At 38.2% G+C, this 19927-nt stretch overlaps 1 protein-coding gene across 3 annotated transcripts in view; it reads left to right on the plus strand.

Moving 5' to 3' along the window:
• Window positions 1-19927, plus strand: part of Memo1 (mediator of cell motility 1) — a 112286-nt gene that overhangs the window by 42286 nt on the left and 50073 nt on the right. For all 3 annotated transcript variants that reach the window (XM_057792389.1, XM_057792405.1, XM_057792396.1), the window contains 2 exons: window positions 10435-10516; window positions 14737-14805. In XM_057792389.1, the coding sequence (XP_057648372.1) occupies window positions 10435-10516; window positions 14737-14805 (151 nt within the window). The remainder of the gene's footprint in view (window positions 1-10434; window positions 10517-14736; window positions 14806-19927) is intronic.

A 19927-nucleotide genomic window follows, 5' to 3' on the forward strand; every position in this document is an offset into this window, starting at 1 on the left:
TAAGGCTCTTGTGGAGATCAGTCACATGGTGGGAAGGAAGCCCAAATGACAGGAAAAAAAGCATGCGGGGGGTCTGGCCATCATCCAAAAGAGAGAAAGTATGGTCTGGAAAGATGGCTCAGCAGTTCAGAGCACCTGATGTTCTTGCAGAGGGCTGAGGTTTGGTTCCAGGACCTGTGGACCTGTATGATGGCTCATAGCTGTCTGTAACTCCATTTCTAGGGGATCAGACATCTTCTGGTAGGCACATGGTCCACATACATACATGGAGTCAACACACACACAGCCACAGAATTGTGGGGATGGGGAAAGGAGATGGATCTCAAGAGTTGTAGGAGAGGGGGTGAATATGATCCAGGCACATTGTACAAATTGTTAAGGAACTAATAAAAATTAGAAAAAAAACTGAAGACAGAAGAAAAAGGAAGAGTTGAATGTTTCTCTTGAGAAAGATAGGCAAACCCAGCCTATCTTGGCTCCTTGCAGGCACTGTACTAGGCAGGGCAAGAATTCTGGAAAGGAAAAGTACAATATTTTATTAAAAGGATAATTATTATACCTCTCATTTTATCAGGGCTTAAAGTGAGTCTGCCTTCTTAGGGGTGGCCCCACCTTGAAGGCCAGTTTCTTGGCCAGATGATTGATGGCCTCGTTGGATTATAATTTATATTATCAGTAGCTTAGAATGTTAGGTTTCCACTCAGGCTAGATAAGTTTCATCCTCTTGGCCAGCAGGACTTAGTTTTCCCTTAGTGGAACTTTACTACGTGTTCCCTTCTTCCCAGTATCAATTTAAACAATTCTCTTAATAAATTATAGCATAGAATTATCTATCTGCTTAGTGGACAAGGATTAGAACCTGAATCGCTTGCCTGTGGTCATTGTTAGTAGTGGGTGTGCCACAGTTCAGAATCACACTGACATTGTTTGACTTGGAATAGTTGTCATTTATTAGCTCCATGACCTTGAGGAAATCATGTTTTTCTTTTTTAATTTGTTAAACACAAGGGGCAGAGACCTAACCCATGCTGTTAACCCTTTGCAACCCAAGGAGTTCCTTAATCCTTTGGGACCTTAGTTTATAAAAAACTGAATTTTGGCCTCAATGCTGAAAAGAATTTCAGGACTAGTCAGTATAATGAAATAGAGTTGGGATTTTATTAAAGATATTATGAAATGGTCTCATGTACGATGGTTAAGGAGAAAGAGGTGCTCAGAAAGATACACTAAATGTGGCTTTGCTTGCTAACACAGTGCAGTGGAAAGTTAAGACATAGCTAGTTATTTTATTCGTTTATTTATTTTTAAAGAATGACAGGCCTTTCTTAGCTCTTGGTGAGCTTAACTTAGGGAGCAAGGGTTCTAGGTGACCAGTGGCCACCCAGTCTACCCTGAGCCAGTGGCTTCCAAATTCATTATTTCATGGTCAAGAAGACTTTGGACAAGAAAATTTGGACAAGGAATTAGCAGAATAGATTTATTAAGAAGGGGAGAAAAATCCGAATGGGAGAGGTTCCAAGGGAGGAATACTACTTGCTGCCCTACCCACTGGCCTTTGAAGGGTCTTAGGTAGGAACTGGATGGAGACTGAAGTAATCTTTATTGAGATTAGTTAGTTTTTTGTTTTTTAAATCATAAAATGTTGTATATGAGTATTTTGCTTGCATGTATGTAAGTTTATCACATGTGTGTAGTTCCTACAGAGGTCAAAGGGAGGTCATTGGATCCCCTGGAACTGGATTTACAGATGGCTATGAGCCACCTGATATGGATGTTGGGAACTGAACCCCGGCCCTCCACAAAAACAGCAAATGCTTTAAACCACTGAGCCATCTTTCCAGTCCTGAGACTGGTCAATTTTGATCACACTGTGGGCTTAACTGGTTAGGCGTTCTCTTACCTTGGCCCAACTTCAGTGGGGAAAAATGATAATCTGTTCCCCACCTCCTCTTTAAAATTACATTTATTTATTTGTGTGTATGTGTGTGGGTGGATGCATGCCCTGGTGAGTATTTGGAGATCTGAGGACATCTCGTAGGAGTTGATTCTCTTTTACCATAACCAAATGGGTATGGGTCCTGAGACTCAGACTGTCAGGCTTGGTGACAAGCACCTTGTCCTACTGAGCCATCACTGGCTTCCTTTTCCTTTTCAAAACAAGCTTAAAAGGTGGCTCTGGAGATGCTATGAAATGACGTTATAAGGGGAAACTAGAAGCCACCTGGGAAACACAGGGGTTTGTATATATATTCCTTTGCCTGTAAGTTGGATATTTGGTGAGATTTCTAAAAAATTGAAGTTTTGTGCCTGAAAAGGGAGAAAGGCCTTATGCATTTGTTAATTGTGCTGAAATTCTTGATTTTTTTTTTTTTTGCTGGTGAGATACCTTGATTCTGGAGAGTTGGGATTTGGTATAGCTCATTATGGACGGACTTAAATGGGATGAGTATTTACTTAGAGTAAAGGCTGCCTTGGGCCAGCCTTCATCTCACTATATACTTTAAGATGGCTTTGAATTTGGGGTACTCTTTGTCAGCTCCCAAGTCCCAAAGCTACAAGTTTGTGCTGTCATGCTACTTTGTTAAGATGGCCCTTGTTACCTAATTGTTTAATTTTGTGGTGCTGGGGACTTGAACCCACAATTTTGTATATTCTGAGTAGCGATGTTGTCTATGCCACCAGTCTTCCTTTTCGTAATGAAATACTGTCACCAGTCAGCTGGCCGAGAAATATTTTGCTCTTCCCAGATAGAAGTTGTGTGTAGGCAAAGGAAGTTCTTCAAATGCTGTTCTCTGAGCAGCTGTTGTTTGCATTGGTGTCTTGCATCTACAGGCTGTGGCAGTAAGGAAGCAGAAGCAGCAGCAGCAGCAGCAACAGCAAGAGGCACTCTGTAGGGTTATAGTCCTCATGCAGTCTTGGGGTATTTGAATTCTTAGCCCTATAATTGTTACAGTTCCTGTGTAGGCCATAACCCTTCAGTGGTTGTTGGTACATCCTCAGCCTGGGCTATGAAGACCTAGAACCGAAAATCTGGTGACCTGTAGGATCTCTTCTTTAGTTTCACATACCTTTTATCCTTATGCTCCACTTCCTCTTGCCACTTGTGTCTCTCTGCTCTCTTCTTCCTTCCCTGCACATTTCAACTGTTTAGTTGCTTCTTCAGTTGTCTATTACCCCCTCCTCCAGCTCTGATGCAAGCTGGGCTTTTTGGGAGTAGTTTGTGTTGTAATGAGGAGCGGTGGGCTGCGTTCCCACCCGGCTCCCAGCTGCCGGCTAGCTTTACCCGAAATAATTACACGGAAACTATATTCTTTTAAACACTGCCTGGCCCATAAGCTCTAGCCTCTTACTGGCTAACTCTCACATCTTGCTTAACCCATTTCTATTAATGTGTGTAGCACACGAGGTCGTGGCTTACCAGGAAGGATTCTAGCCTGCTTCCATCTTGGAGAGGAGAGCTATGGTGACTGGCTCACTTCCCTTCTTCCCAGCATTCTGTTCAGTCTACTCCACCTATCTAAATTCTGCCCTATCAGGCCAAGCAATTTTCTTTATTAATTAACCAATGAAAACAACAAATAGAAAAAGACACTCCCACATCAAGTTTGCTTATGAACTAGGGTGTGGGGATGAACTGGGCCGTTTGGGAGAGAACTACTCAGAAGCTGGGACACTGGAGGCAAGAGCACACCACCAGGACTGCCTCTATGCCAGACTACAGTTGCTTCTTCAGCTGTTTAAGCCTCTTCATCTGTCAGGCTTTCAGTTGTCATCACCACCGCCATTCTGGTGCTTCTGCCATTCACTTACTGCTGCTCTCTGTTGTTTCTGCTGCTGCGGCTGCTGTGGCTGCTGCTTTTCTCCCTCTCCCACCTCCCTCTTTGTGACTAGTTGAGCCACACTTCTGAAAGTTGGCAAGAAAAGACCCCTTAGAGAAGCATTTTATTGAAACTAGTGCTTCAATTTCAGGGGAAGCTGCACAGGAGCCTGACTCCTGGCTAGCTCACTTGGCCTGACCAGCCTTATCTAGCCTCAGAGTGGGTGTTTGGACCATTTGTTTGAGCTAATTTTTAGCATTATCTTTTAGTACCCATCATAGTCATTGAGTTGGACCAATCATGGCTTGCCTCTTGTAGTCCCTTTGTAAGGGGGAAAATGCTTCCCCTCTAGCCAAAGTGGAAATGATTTCAAAGTCATCTATATTTCATTCTTGCTTGTGAAAGGAAAAAAAATTGGTGCAAACCGTTTCACACAGTTCTGTCTGGGGCTGTGCCTTTAGGAGCCAGGGCAGTCAGCTGTAGTCTTTTCATAGTCGTCTCAAGGTATCCATGGAGTGTGTTCAGGATGGCTGGTGCTGGCAAAAGAGTAATCTAGCTGACTATTAGGCTGATCGTCTTTTTTTCAAGGCAGCCAGGGCAGCAAGGGAGAGTCCAGCAGCTGCTAATTAAGGAGTCAAATTGCCCATCCCCAGTGTCCTTGTTTATTTGCAGGAAAATAAACATCAGAAAGTGTTGTATTAACTGTGAAGATAAAGAACTTAACATTAATACTAGTGATTTTTATTTTTAGGTTTATTTTATTTTATTTGATGTGTATGGGTGTTTTGCCTGGGTCCTCTGAAAGAGCAAACAAGTTCTCATAACAATTGAGCCATCTCCAGCCCAATAAGTAGTGATTTTAATTGTTTTTTTTTAAGTGTTTGTATTACTAACTGCCCAGTACTCAGGGAAAGTTAGGTCTCTGTCAGAACATCATACAGAATAGTGTTTAATTATGGAGTCTCACAATTTAATTTTATACTCTTTGTCTAATCTTGGTGTAGTAGAATCATGTTCATACTTGTATTCTGTTAATGGTAGATGGGATAGTTTAGAAAGGCCATAATTAATATGTTTAAAAGTTGCTTTGATAGCTATAGATGGAAACTATGCTACTAAAACTAAATGCTAGTGTTTTAATTATACTCTCCTTAGCGTGAAATACTGACTTGAGTTCTGTAGAGCTAACTACAGGATTGTTAGTCTGTAATACATAATGTGAATATGTAGAGAAAATTATAGAAACTGCTTATCATTCAAAAATGCACTTTTTAAAAATCTCTAAACATAGATTCAAGATCCATTTACTTAGAAATTAATAAATGAAGTGTTGAGAGTAAATATCCTTGTTTGATGTTAGGATAATAGAATTTAGGTTTTCACTGTTAAATACGGTGGAAGCCATAGATTTGTCATAGATGTGTTTCCCTTCTTTAAGCCATTCCATTCGCTTCAAAGAATTGTGAATAGGAATGGACATTAAATTTTATTAAATGATCCTTACCCACCCCCTAAGTGTAGTGATGAAGATAATTATATCTAAAATTTATCTTTAAAATTTTAATATTTTGGAACTCATGAGATAACTTAGCAAGTAAAGTCACTTTCTGCATAAGCTTAGTAACCTGAGTTCAATCCTTGGAACTCATAAAAATGAAAGGAGAAAGCCAACTTCACAAAGTTGTCCTTTAAACCTCTAGATACACCTTGTGGCACATGTCCCCACCCCCATATTATACACACACACTAAAATTGTATTATTTGAGGATATTTAGATAATTTTTAAAAAATTTATTTTCTAGATGTTTGCTGCTCCTAGATAGACTGTAAAAACTATTTTGTATATTTAACATTGCTTTTAAAATAAAATTTATTCATTTTTGTTTTATGAGTGTTTTGTCTGCGTGTATGCATATGTACCAGTTGTGAGCTTGATGCCTATAGAGCTCAGCAGAGGGCATCAGATTCCCTGGAACTGGAGTTATGGAGGTTGTAAACCACTATGTGGTTTCTAGGACTCAAACTCAGGTCCTCTTAACCGCTGAGCCATCTTTCTAGCCCTGACTTTACTTTTGATCACAGAAGTGCTTAACTTTTCTGAAAGGCAATCATGTTAGTACAGAAAAATGCAGTTTTAGATTCAAGTTATTTGCTGTCTATATGGATACAGTTTTAGAAACATTAAATCTCAGAATGCTGGTTTTATGTGATATTTATAGATAGCTTTCTTTGCCATGAGGTATGAAAATGTGATTGCTTATGCCCAGTTTTATGCTCATGAAGTTAATCTATCCCACCTGAAGTGTTGCAGTCATCAGGTTATATCTTAAGATATGGTGAAGAACTGCTTTCAGTTCCTTGTTGGAGTTTTCATTTGCCTTTTTCTATTTTTTGTAAACCCATTTGTCTATAACTACTTGCACACAGCTTTTAATCCCTAGAAGTAGCCATTCCAAGGTTACCTTATGAGCATTTTTGTTGTTGTTGTTCATCCTAGATGTGTTGTTTTGTTCATTACAGAGTTTTGGATGTTTTTAATGTTTTTGAAGATCTCTTATTTTTGCCTTGCTTGTACTATTTTTTAAAAAAATCTTTTGAATTGCTTCTTTTTTTTATATCAGCTGATAATCCAGATATACATTTCTAGAGGAATTCCAAGTTCTTTTGTTCCTGAAGAAGAAATAGAGCACAAGCATACATTTGTAGCTGAAACATGATATATTACACTATTATGAGGGAGGAAGTGTGCCAAACCAAGGATAGATTTCAGCAGCTCAGAGGGTGCCAGAGTACAAAGAGTTGGTGTTTTTATATTAGCTTACCCAGGGCTTTTGGCTCATTAGTATAGGGCAGACTTTTCTGTGCATGCTGTTACTTGTGGTTCTGTATGGAACCTCACTCTGCTACTGTCTACTCAAGGGTATGTCTTGACACACTGGAGTGCCTCTCATCTGTATCATCGGGCAATTTTAGCCATCCTCTGTCTGATACTGGTTTCCAGCTTGCTTCTTCGCCACTTTTTTTTTTATATGCTGATTTTATAAGACTTTGAGAATTTCTGGACCTACTTTCTTCTGCCCAAGTCTTCTAAATCATTTTCCCTCATAAGTACATCTTCTTCGTTCTGTGCCCAATTGTCGATCTTATTACATACTTTATCCCCTCCTCCTTCCTTCCCTTCCTTTCTGATGTAGGGTCACTTTGTGTTCTCTAAGCTGGCCTTGAATCCATAATTCTTCTTGGTCTTTTTGTGCTAGGATTGCAGACATATGCTACAGTGCACAGCTTCTTGGTCTCTTTTAACATTTATTTTGCCATCATCTGTCCATGCACCCCATAATTCTTCTCTTGATTCTCAAATCTATGACTCATTCTCAACTCCTTTTCCTGCCCTAGAGTCTTACTTTTTACCACTTGAACATCATCTAGAGTTATGTGCTGTAATTTATTTTGTCTTAAAACAGTCTCTATTTTGTTTTATTTTATTTGTTTTTTGTTTTTTTGAGACAGGGTTTCTTTATGTAACAGTCCTGGTTGTCCTGGAACTCGCTCTGGCTCCTGAGTGTTGGAATTAAAGGCCTGTACCACCACCACCTTGCTGCCATTTTTTTCTTTATTTCTAAATTTTTTTATGTGTATTGACATTTTGCCTTCATTTATGTCTGTGTACCATGTGAGTGCAGTGCCATGGAAACCCGAAGAGATGTTGGATCCTTTGGGGCTGGTATTACAGGACATTTTTTAGCTTCCACGTGGGTACTAGGAGCCAAACCTAGGCCCTCTGGAAGAGCAACCAATGGCCTTAATCATTGAGCTATCTCTCCAGTCCCAAAGTCTTCATTTTAGAATAAGCTTTGAATGGATCATGTCTACAACATCATTGTTTATAACTAGTCTTTGTCAGCACTCTAGGTGCCATGGGACCTGGGAAAATGGAGCCAATAAACGAGGCAGACTGAAGTCTCACGCAATAGCCAACTTTACTCAGAGCACCAGACAATTTATACTTTGAGGTTAAGAAAAAAAAATCACCCGAGTAAAGTTCTCAAGCGTTAAAACAAGCTGTGGTGATGACATGTGTTTTCCAATGAAGGAGAGTTTAAACATGTAATTGAATAACAGCTGCAAGCAATACTGAGTAATTGAAGTCAGCTTAGTCCTACCTGCCACACCTGGGAGGAGCACAAAGACACATTCCAAGAACAATTCAGTGTTTTGAAGAAACTGAGGCCATAAGACTCTTGTTTTCTTGGAGTGTTCTCACACTCCGGATTTTCATACCACTCCATTCTTGGACCAAGTTCCACTGTCCACTCTTCTCCTCCTCCTCCTTGTTATTTTACTTAAGTTTTTAAAAACAGGTCAGCCAGGTCTATATAGTGCGAATCTGTCACAGAAAGAAAGAAAAAAAAAGTGAACATGTAAGTCTTGAGAAATAGTGTAGATCACTTCACTTCAGACTTCAACGTAGTTTGGAGGTAAATTTGATGTGCTCTTTATTTTTAATTTAAATATCTGTAATTTATGATTTCCAATGAAAAATCATAAACCTTACAGACATTTTAGATAAAATCATTATAGCATGTGTAAATAAACTCCTTGTTGGCAGAATGCTTCACAGTTCAGTGTGTGAGTCACCTGGAGAACTTGTTAACATCCTTTAGCACTATCCCCAGAGGTCATGCTGACTTAACTCTGGCAACACTGACAGATTTTTTTTCTGAAGTGAGCAAGTCAGGTGATTTTGGTGTGTGAACCAAATCTGGATTATTTCAGGAAGAAGAATTAGGATTCTGTAAAAGGAAAGCCAACCGTGTCTGGTTAATTTGCTTGATTTAATGTTACACCCCCCCCCGTTCCACCCCCCCCCCCCCCCGTCCCCGTCCCCGTCCCCATTTCCCTTTTCCTTCAAGACAGGGTTTCTCAGTAGCTTTGGATCCTGTCCTGGAACTTTCTCTGTAGACCAGGATGACCTCAAACTCACAGAGATCTGCCTGTCTCTGTCTCCCGAGTGCTGGAATTAAAGGCATGCACTACCAGTGCCTGGCCCATCTAAAAATCTTAATGCAAGATACTCTAAAATAGGAACACAATACTGTATTATAGGATTGGTGTTGATTGATTCACCTTTTAAAGACAGATGGTAGTTGTTCTCTTTGCTATTGCCTGATCTAGAATACAGACCTAGCAAATGCAAGACCGGTCTTCTCAAAAGTTTAAAGAGGCTGGAGTGATTATTCAGAGGTTAACAGCACTTGTTCTTGCAGAGGGTCTTGGTTTGATCCATACCTTCTTCTCACTTCTGTGGGCCCCAAACATATATCTGGTATACACATACATATGTACAAACAAAACACACCTTGAAGAAAATGAATCTATTTAATAAGAAGAAAAACACAAAATAAATAGTGGGAAGGAAATAAGGATATCCATTCATAGTTGCTGAAGAATGGCACAGAGAAGTGGGATAGATATAGTAGAAGAAAAAATTAATCAGTGGTATGCTTAGATTTTAGTGGTGAGAGTCAAGTCCAAAAAGGACAAGGTTGATGCAGGAGATTTGAAACAATTGTGAGAATAGAATTTTTGAGTAAGATAATCATAATGGGACTCGGTGGGTATGGCTTTTGGTAGGAGGGCAGTTTGTTGAAAAAGGAGAGAATGCTCCTGTCTCTACCTCCAGCTTGCAGCAGGAGCACATTCCACCTCTGCTTGCTTGTGCTCTCTCTCTCTCTCTCTCTCTCTCTCTCTCTCTCTCTCTCTCTCTCTCTTTCTCTCTCTCTTTCTTTTTGCTTGTTTTTGTTTTTCAAGACAGGGTTTCTCTAGGTAGCTAGGGTTTCTCCTGGTACTCACTTTGTAGACCATGCTGACCTCAAACTCACAGAGATACTGTGTTAAGTGAAGTTTAAAAACTTTGTTTTGACTAATACATTCATATTAAATTATTTGTATTTCCATATAAAAGGACATGATTATAGTGATTGGCTGCTTCACCTTGGACAAGACAAGAAGTGAAGAAAGAGAGGATGAAGGACATGAAATAAATCTTGATCTGTTGAAGTCAGTGGATTCCTAGAGTAGTAAACTGGAAAGAGAAAGTAAAGAGAGTGAGCTGTTGGAAATTGAACTTTTTGATGTGATGGAGTTATTAGTTATTGATAGGGGAGTAAGAGGGTAGAATGGATGGGGTGGATCATTGAGTGTGTGAGTTTTATATTACATAGATATCATTTCAGTAATCAAGTGAAGTCAGGGTTTGTGCTGTGAAAAAACAAGTTCACTTAATTACACTTTTTTCATTTACTTAAGAGTATTTTACTCCCTGTTGCATTTTGTTTAAATATCACCTCAAATTGTAAATTATTGATCTGTATGAAGATGCTTCTAAGAAATAAATGGATAAAAACAAAATTTTACTTTGTCAATATACAGCCCTATCATATTGTTTGGTAGTAAACCTACGACTTATTAAACTGAAACTTTAAACATTCAGACTGATGATTCTATTGTCCAGTAAGTTATTTTAGTACTGTGGAGGTTCAGTGAGGACACTGCAACATGTGTGGTTGTCTGTAATACATTGCTGACTCTTTTTTTTCCACCTGTCTTTTCATAGGACCTCAGCTAAATGCCCAGTTAGAAGGTTGGCTTTCACAAGTTCAGTCTACAAAAAGACCTGCTAGAGCCATTATTGCACCGTAAGTTTTAGAGTTCTCCTTTAGCATTTTTATTATTGATAAAAATGAGTGTATATTGAACTAAAAGTTAAAAACCAAATATTGGACTGGAGAGATGGATCCATGTTGCTTTCTTTTCTTGGAGAGGTCTGTTTGGTTCTCAGCACCTGAGTTGGGCAGCTTAAGTTTGCCTCTGACTTCAATTCCATGGGATCCAACACCCTTTCATGGGCTTTGTGAGTATCTGTACACATTCAAGTAGGCACATATACATATAAAATAAAATGAGCAAATACATCTTTACAAAAAAATTGGGAACGATTGAGGTAGACACTTAACTTTTGTCCTCCACATGCGCTTGGACATATGTGTGCTCTCCCCCCCCCAATAACCTAGATTAATGTTTGGATGATGTAGATAAAGATTTTAAATGCCAAATACTTTGTGAGATACTACATTTATGATGTCAGACACTATCACTTAAAAAGCTGTAGTGTGCAAGTTTATTAATCTCCTCATCTTCACTTTAGTACAATGCTAATTAATACCTCCTTATACACATTTTTTATTTCTTTCATTTTTAAAAAATGTGTTACTGAAATCAAACCCATGTTCTCCGAGGTCAGAAGAGGTGTGGGACTCTGCATAGCTATGTGGTACATGTAGTTATAGCCGACATATGGGTGCTGCGAACCAGAGTCCAATCCTTTGGAAGAACAACAAACTCTGTTAACCACCAAACCACATTTCTAGCCCCCAGGGTAGTTTTTTTTTAGTATGGGAAAACTATTATCTGATCATCAAAATTGGAAAATTGTTCATAACAACTGAACTTCATGCCTATGTCTTCATTGTTCCTCTTACTTTCAAGTTTGAAGTTGACAAATGCTTCAGTTTTGGATGGGATGCAGAGTGGTGTTACAGTTTTGAATGCAGCATGAGCTGACCAAGCCAGTCAGTACACTTGAAACATTTGACATCTGTAGTGGTAATATTTGATATCTAGCCTTAAGTGAAATTGAAACACAAAGTATTCAACTGTTGCTAGTCATCAAAGTTCTTTGGCTGAGGCATCAGTACCCTTGGTAACCTTGTTACTATTTCCCCATAACTATGATTCTACAATCTGTGAGTTCTGTGGATTTAGAAGAATCCATGTTTTTGGTGGGATGGTATCCTAATTTGTTTTTTTCTGTTGCTATAATAAAACTAAAAACAAAGCCGGGCGGTGGTGGCGCACGCCTTTAATCCCAGCACTCGGGAGGCAGAGGCAGGCGGATCTCTGTGAGTTCGAGCCCAGCCTGGTCTACAAGAGCTAGTTCCAGGACAGGCTCCAAAACCACAGAGAAACCCTGTCTCGAAAAACCAAAAACCAAAACAAAACAAAATAAAAAACTAAAAACTAAAAACAATTTGGGGAGGAAAAGGTTTATTTTGTCTTGCATTTTTAGATCAAAATTCATTACTGAGCTAACTAAGTCAGGGCAGGATCTCAAGGCAAGGGCTGAAGTGTAAAGATCCTGAATGCTGCTTACCTGCTTGCATTCTTAGACAACCTGGGGGACCCTCTCATGCCAGCCATTAACAAAGTAACTACCTCACGGACATACCTACCAGATGATTTGATGGGGTTGGTCTTCTCCTCTGCCTGTTTGAGACAGAGTCTCTTTTTTGCTGCTGCTTACACTTGAGCTCCTGGGGATTCTCCTGTATCTACCTCCAAGCTTGCTTGAGGACTACCTGAATTTGGTATGCCTCTGGGTCTGCATTTGCACAGATTTGGGGATTGGGATTCAAGTCCTTACAGTTTGACACATGTGCTTTACCCATGAGCCATCTCCCTGATCCTTGTGACTTCTTTCTTTTAAGTAGAATATATATGTGTATTCTGTTTTCTTTATAGATTCATGTATTGACTGACACTTAGGTTGATTCTGTAGCTTCATTTGGTTTTGACAATAGTGAAAATGGACTTGAAGACATGTCTTATGATATATGGTTTCGCATCTTTTATATAAATCACCAAATGTGGTACTATTGGATTTGTTCCATTCTTCTTGTTTGTTTTGGTTTGAGGCAGGATCTTACTGTGTAGTCCTGGATACCCTGGGACTCAAAATCTGCTTGCCTCTGCTTTTGTAGTGCTTGGATCCATAGCATGTGTCATCACACCCAGTCCTCCATTCTTTATTATTGCAGTCATAGTTGGCTTACAGGAGCTCAGCAAATAATATCGTATAATATATAAACAATAGAGTATATGGAATTTATGATAAAGTATTACATATTTTTATCATTCATAAATGTTACGAATATTTCCTAACTGAATATGGAATTTATGATAAAGTATTACATATTTTTATCATTCATAAATGTTACGAATATTTCCTAACTGAATATGGAATTTATGATAAAGTATTACATATTTTTATCATTCATAAATGTTACGAATATTTCCTAACTGAACCTCTCTAATGGTGCAAAGAACTCCAATCAAGCCAGATTAGACCAAATCAAAAAGGCCCACATTTAATGAATGTGGAAAAGAGACAGAAACAGAGACAGAGGGAGAGCACATGAGTTCCTTTTTCCAGCTTAAGTACCCTGTGGGTGTGGTCCTTACCCACCCTGGGGAGGGGTCAGCGCTTGGCAGGCTGAGAGTTGGAGACCAAGTGCTTGGCAATTCCCAGGCCAGGGGCTGGGGTGACACTTCAAACTCGATATTACAATACATTGTGTGTGTGTGTGTGTGTATAATTAGATTCATTTTATGTGCATTGGTGTGAAAGTGTCAGATCCCCTGGAACTGGGATTACAGACGGTTGTGAGCTGCCATGTGGGTGTTGGGAATTGAACCCAGGTCCTTCGGAAGAACAGTCAATGCTCTTAACCACTGAGCCATCTCTCCAGCTCCTGTATTTACATTTTATCTCAGTAACATTGTATAAAAGCTTATGTGCATATGAATGTGCAGTTTTCATTTCCTTCAGCGTCAGTTGTTAAAATATTTACCCTATGGGCAGTATACTATCTACAGTGATATACCTGAAAGTGACTGGTGTTGGCTCAGGGCACCCCAAGACCAAGTTCTCAGCACAAAGGAGTTTTATTTGCCCCAGAAGAACAAAGGGCAGGGAATAAGAGACAAAGGCATGTGACAGAGAAAAAGGGAAAAGGGGGAGGGAATAAGGAGAAAGGAGAAGGGGTATTTGATGGTGAGGGAGTGGAATGGGGAAACAAAGGCCTGCCTCTGGATAGAGAGGCAAATGCTGGTTTATAAAGGTACAAGGGAGAACCTGGTGTTAAGATGAGGTGTTCAGTTTTAATTGGGCATGTTCATTAAGGTGACCCAAAGGGGGCTTTTGATTTCTGAACTTTAGTACTTTGATAGATGGACCTTGGTAGTCAGCCTCAGGAAGAGGAAGTGGCCAAATAAGGGAATAGACCTTGGTGACTAGCTTTAGGAATGTACCCTAACAGTAGTTTTTTTTTTTGTTTTTTTTTTTTTCCCCTGAAGGCAGAGGGAACAGGGAGAAGGGTAAGACCTGCCAGAGCTATGTTCACCATGTTTCTTGACCTTTAGACAGTGGTACAGAATACACTGTCTAAAAGAAGTGTCTAGACTCATGTAGCAGGAATGATTCAAGAGAGATGATCAGGGAACAAAACTGTTCTGTAGGTGATAAGAGAATTGACTGAATGTGAAGCTGGAGGGTGAAAAGAGATAAGGAAGAGAAAACGAGAGGCATAATACACAGAAGCCAACTCAGTTTCTTTACTGCTAAAGGCAGAGATATTTATTTGCTTTGGCGCTGTCTGCCAGTTCACTACAGAGGAATATCAAAAATTATCAACTTAAAGTAAACCTTGGATATCTCCAGATGTTACTGTCTTTCCCACCCGAAACCAAACTATCTCTTGGTCATCCTTCATCCCACCTCAAATTGGTGCTAGGGATTAAACTCAAGACTTTAAACATGTTAAGCAGGTGCTCGATCACTGAATTGCATAACTGACACCTAAAAATATTTTTGGAGGTTTGTAATTGGAATATAGTATGGAACAATTATGTTTTCTATTACCTTCTAGAAGTTGCAACATTAATTATATTACTTTTTAATTTATATGCTCAATTCTGTTATATGTATCATAGTTTTTACATTTCTTTCTGTAAGTTTTCTTTTCTTTGGACTACCTTGATTGTGAACATGGAGATTCAATCAAAACTGTTTTGTTTGTAGCCATGCAGGATACACGTACTGCGGCTCCTGTGCTGCCCATGCTTACAAACAAGTGGATCCATCCGTTACGTAAGTTCATTAGGAGTAGCCTGGGAGTGTTGAAATGGCAAGAGTTCATTCTGCTTGGGCTTTCCAGGAATCTGTCATTCCTTGTGTTGGTTAAGACATACCTTAATACTTTTTCTCTGAGAATTTACTTTTTACCTTGACTTTAGTTCTGAAACTACTACAAAGTTAAAATATTTTGAGTTTTAGTTTTCATTTAAAAACCTAGATGTGAAAATTTTAAAGAAAAATGACATTTCCTTTGTAATTACTAAAAGCAAAAGTTTTACAGCAGTAAAGAAAAATTAAATTGAAAAGATTCTAGTTATTTGTTATTTCACCTTGGTCTGAAAATCAGCTATAATCAAGGTTATTTTAAGTAATATTTTGTTCTAAACTTTTCTCAGTTTGGTAGAATTTTTACTGATGACGTTATATGCTAGAGGTATGCCTTAGAATTAGATTGGTTTAGGAATATGTAAATAAGTATAGCTATGCTGGGGGAAGTACAAAGTGGGCCTTAAGCAGACTGATGGAAACTTTAGTTAAAGGAGGAAGGAAAGGGTAAGGGAAAAAGCCAAGAGTAAAGGACAAAGAAGAGGAGGATGTTAAAGTATTTAAACAAGTTTAATTGATATTAGATGGCATGTTAGTATTTTAGAAATCAATTAAATCATTTTAATGATCAATAAATGCTGGATAATAAATATAGCTGTTGACTTGAATTTTAAGTAAGTTCTAAGCTATCTTTATGAGTCCTAAAATGCAGAAGGTTAAGTGTATTAAGATTGCAATAATAGCATTTTGTTTTAATATCCAGTATTGAATAGTGAATTAAATAAATATGACAGCTTAATTAATGTAATATTTTATAGATAATGAAAATGAATATTGCCAGGCATGTTGATGCACACCTGTAATCCCAGAAGTGAGGAGGCTGAGCTAAGAGATAACAAGTTTGGGGACAGCTGGAGCTACACTGTGAGACCATTGTTAAATAAAATGAAATATGCTATGAGGGATTATAGTAATTTTAGAAGATACTACATCATAAACTAAAAGGAGGTTATAAATTTGTACCGAATTGAGAAGAAAGTATGTACTGTATTAAGTAAAATTTTTGATAAGAACATTTAAAAAAAGTTATTTATGGATGATATATTGCATATGTTTGTTAAAAATTTTTATTCTTTGATAATTTTATACATGTTTTTAAAGTCTTTTCATCATATTTTCTCCCTATTTTGTATTTTTACCCCCATCCCACCACGTCCCTTCTTTTTATGAGCTCATTCAAGTTTACCTGGGACTGCATGCATGAGCATAAGTGATCATATCACTAAGGATGACTCCTTCTTCCCCAGAAACCATTGACTGCTTGTAATACCACAGAACTCCTCAGGGTAGCTTATTTATTTATTTATTTATTTATTTATTTATTTATTTTTTTGGTTTTTCAAGATAGGGTTTCTCTGTAGCTTTGGAGCCTGTCCTGGAACTTACTCTGTAGACCAGGCTAGCCTTGAACTCATAGAGATCAGCCTGCCTCTGCCTCCTAAGTGCTGGGATTAAATGTGTGCACCACCACTGCTTGGCCGCTAAGTATTTTTTAAATATGAACAATGGACAAATTGGGGAGTAATGGAGTGTGTGAATATGTATGAAATTTCTAAAGAATTTGTAAAATATTAATAACAATAATGGGCATGACTTTTTTTTTTATCATATTAGTCTTTTTCCTATTTTGATTTTTGTTTCTGTGTTTTGTTGGTATCTTTTTTTCAAGAGAAAACAAAGTTGGGTAGGTAAAGAGGTGGGGGGAGGAAGCAGCATGGTTAGAGTATTTTTTATGAAAAAAAATCTTAATTATAAAAGATCTTAATAAGCTAAAATTAAAAGTAAACTCTTTAAAATAATATTTAATTTTAAAAGAATTATCAAATCATTTTTAGGGTGAAAAATAAAAAATTTCCAAGTACAGAAATAGTTGTGTGGGCTGGAACAGTGGCTAAGCAGTGAGAGCACTAGCTATTCTTCCAGAGGACCCAGGTTCACTTCCCACCTGACAGCTCACAACTTTCTGTAACTCCAGTCCCAAGGCTTTTGATGCCGCCTTCTGACCTCCAAGGGCACCAGGCATGCAGGTTTTGGACATGTAAAACATGTTGAACATGTAGACAAAATTATCAAGTACATAAAAAGTGTTTAAAAATTAGAATAAAATTAAAGCTATTTATCAAATAATAAATCATTGGTTATTAATGAAAATGATTTTTATGTGTGTGTGTAATGAGGCAAATCAAATCCAGGATCTTATAAATGTTAACAAAGCTCTCTACTATCCTTAATTCCCAAATACCATGAACTAAATGAAACATTAAATGTGAAACAAGAACATTTCCCCCTATCATAGTGAAAGATAGTGGGAAAGGAGGCATTGCTTTTACATTTCTTTTACAAAATATAGGCAGGCTTGGTGGCACACACCTTTAATTCTAGCATTGGGAAGGCAGAGGCGAAAGGCTATCTGTGAATTCCAGGGCATCCTGTTCTGTATAGTGAGCTCCAGGACAGCCAGGATCACATAGAATCTGTATCAAAAACCAAAACATATATACATATACAGTTTTATATTACTTATATATTATAATATGTAAATATATTAATATAATGCTGTTTATGTTTATTATGTAAATCTATTGTATATTTTTTAATTATTTTGTTTTTGAAACAAGAGTCTGCCTTTGTAGCTTAGGCTGACCTTGAATTTGTAGCATTTTTTGCCTCATACTCTGAAGTGCTGGGATTCCAGGTGTGTGCTACCTGGCCAGACTTACTGTGTAATTTAACTAGAGCATAGCTCTGTGCTCATGTCTGCTTCTGCATTCCGTTTGTTAGGATTCATTTTCTCACACAGGTACATAGTTACAAAGGGAGGAGCAGTTCCATCACCTTTCCCATTAACTGGAAATGTTTTCTTTAATACTAACCCAGGACACAATAAAAATAGTTCCTTGAGGGTCAGTGCAAATCTTTCAAATGATGTTTATTAACAATTTAAAAAATTAAGTTTGTTCATACTACCATCTGAAATATATTGGACTTAATTTTTACTTGAGAGCTCAGTTTTTTTTCTGTACAACAAATACGTCAATTGTTTTGCTTGAAATATCAGGCTTATTTGGTTTATTTTGGAGAAAATTTCTTCCAAATACCTACTATTTGTGTAGTTATTTTTTTGAAGTGAAAATTGTAGTTCATGAAAAATGTCTAGTTCAGCCCTCAGCTCATAATACACAGGTGATTTTCCCTGTGATATAATGTTCATCTGCAGAAATGCTTTTTGAATCTGTCCTCATATTTAAATATCTTTTGTCATGCAACATTAAGATGTATTCTCAAGGGTCAAGATTTCTGGTGAAATTTGCCTTAAAAAAGAAAAAAAAAACAGTGTAACTGTGAACGGACTACTGGTGATGCTGGTTTCACTGCTTTGAAGGGTGGGCCAGCAGATTTACTTACCCTCATTTCTGCAGCTTGGGTGTGATCAGCAGTGAAGAAAGCAGGGAGCTTCCTTTTCATTATTAGGGGATGAATTTGAATTGTATACTCCTTTACAGGGTCTCAAATGTTGTTACAAATGTACAATTCACACTATGATAATTGATATGATAGACCTTAAAAGGGTTATTTGATTTCATGCATGGGAAAGCATTCTTCACTGAGTAATTGGTGTTTAAGTTAAACCAACCAATCAAAGGGAATGACAACATATAGTTGTTAGTTCATCTAGGACCTGTAAGACCACTGTATTCATAGATGTTAACAGTCAAGGGGAGGTAAAAGGAGTACAAGAAGTTGCTAGTTTATTTGAGCCTTTTAAACTCATTTTAGGAATAGGAAGTGGGTACTACATTGGGTAGTGTTTGTTGCACAGTCTTGAAGACTCTAGTTCTGATCCCCAGAACTCCTGTAAAATCTTATGGGGTGGTGTGCCTCTGAAACGTAGTGCAGGGAATTGGGAGGGTGGATGGGGTAGAGACAGGAAGACCTTTGGACTTGCTGGTTAGATAGTTCACCTGAAACTAGAGCTTGTTCTTTCAACTGGAGACCTGGTCTCAAAAAATAATGAAATGGAGAGCTACTGTGGAAGATACCTGGTGTCAAACTCTGGCTTCAACATGTCCCCTCATTCTGCATCTATGCCTCTCACATCCTGCCCAAAGCCATACACATACACTAGGAGATTAAACCCCCCCCCCCCCCCAAATCCCACTTATTTTAAGGGGGTTTACTTGATTTCATAACCATGAAAAGCCTGGAAGGATTTTTTTGTTTGTTTTTTATTTTTCAAGACAGGAATTCTCTGGGCATCTCTTACTGTCCTGTAGCTAGCCTCAAACTCAGATTTCTGCTTTTCTTTGCCTTCCAAGTGCTGGGATTAAAGGAGTGCACCACCACAGCCCGGCTCAGGAAGGACTTTTAAAATAATGGCAAGGGTGAGGTAGTGCACACCTCTAATCCCAGTGTTCGGGAGGCAGAGGCAGGCACATCCCTGTGAGTTCCAGGACAGCCAGGGCTGTTACACAGAGAGACCCTGTCTGAAAAACCAGACAAACAAAAAGACAAGTGGCAGTGAAATGATCAGATTTGAGTTTCCAAAGATTACTTTGGGCATTTCATTAAATTACGCTTCACATTGACAGTTGTAAAGTCTTTCCTGGGTGCTAACAAAACTAGCCAAAATCTGAAATTCAACAGGTAATTAGGCAGAAACTTGAATTTATATTTTTCAAAGAGCTTTGGAGGGCAAAGAGTAAAAGCTCATGACAGTTTTAGTCTTCCATTAAAAAATTTGTCCTCCCTGTGAAACATCTTTAAAAAGTTACTTATGTTCCATTAGTTGGAATAGGTAGTTGAAAACTATGAGGACAAGTGCTCATAGACCATATTTATTATAGTAATTTCGCAGAGGTGAGTTCTCAGGAGCTGTAGTGTGTGGACTGTGTTTCTAGGAAAATGTGACACCCTGTCATCTCTCTGATATTTAGTATTAAAGGTTTCTTCTTCCAATCTAGTAACAGCTAGAATACCAGTACTGAGGTTATTATTATTATTTTTTTTAAAGACTAAACACCTTGCAGTT

Source organism: Chionomys nivalis, chromosome 1 (genome assembly GCF_950005125.1).
Source record: "Chionomys nivalis chromosome 1, mChiNiv1.1, whole genome shotgun sequence".
Classification (NCBI taxonomy): Eukaryota; Metazoa; Chordata; class Mammalia; order Rodentia; family Cricetidae; genus Chionomys; species Chionomys nivalis.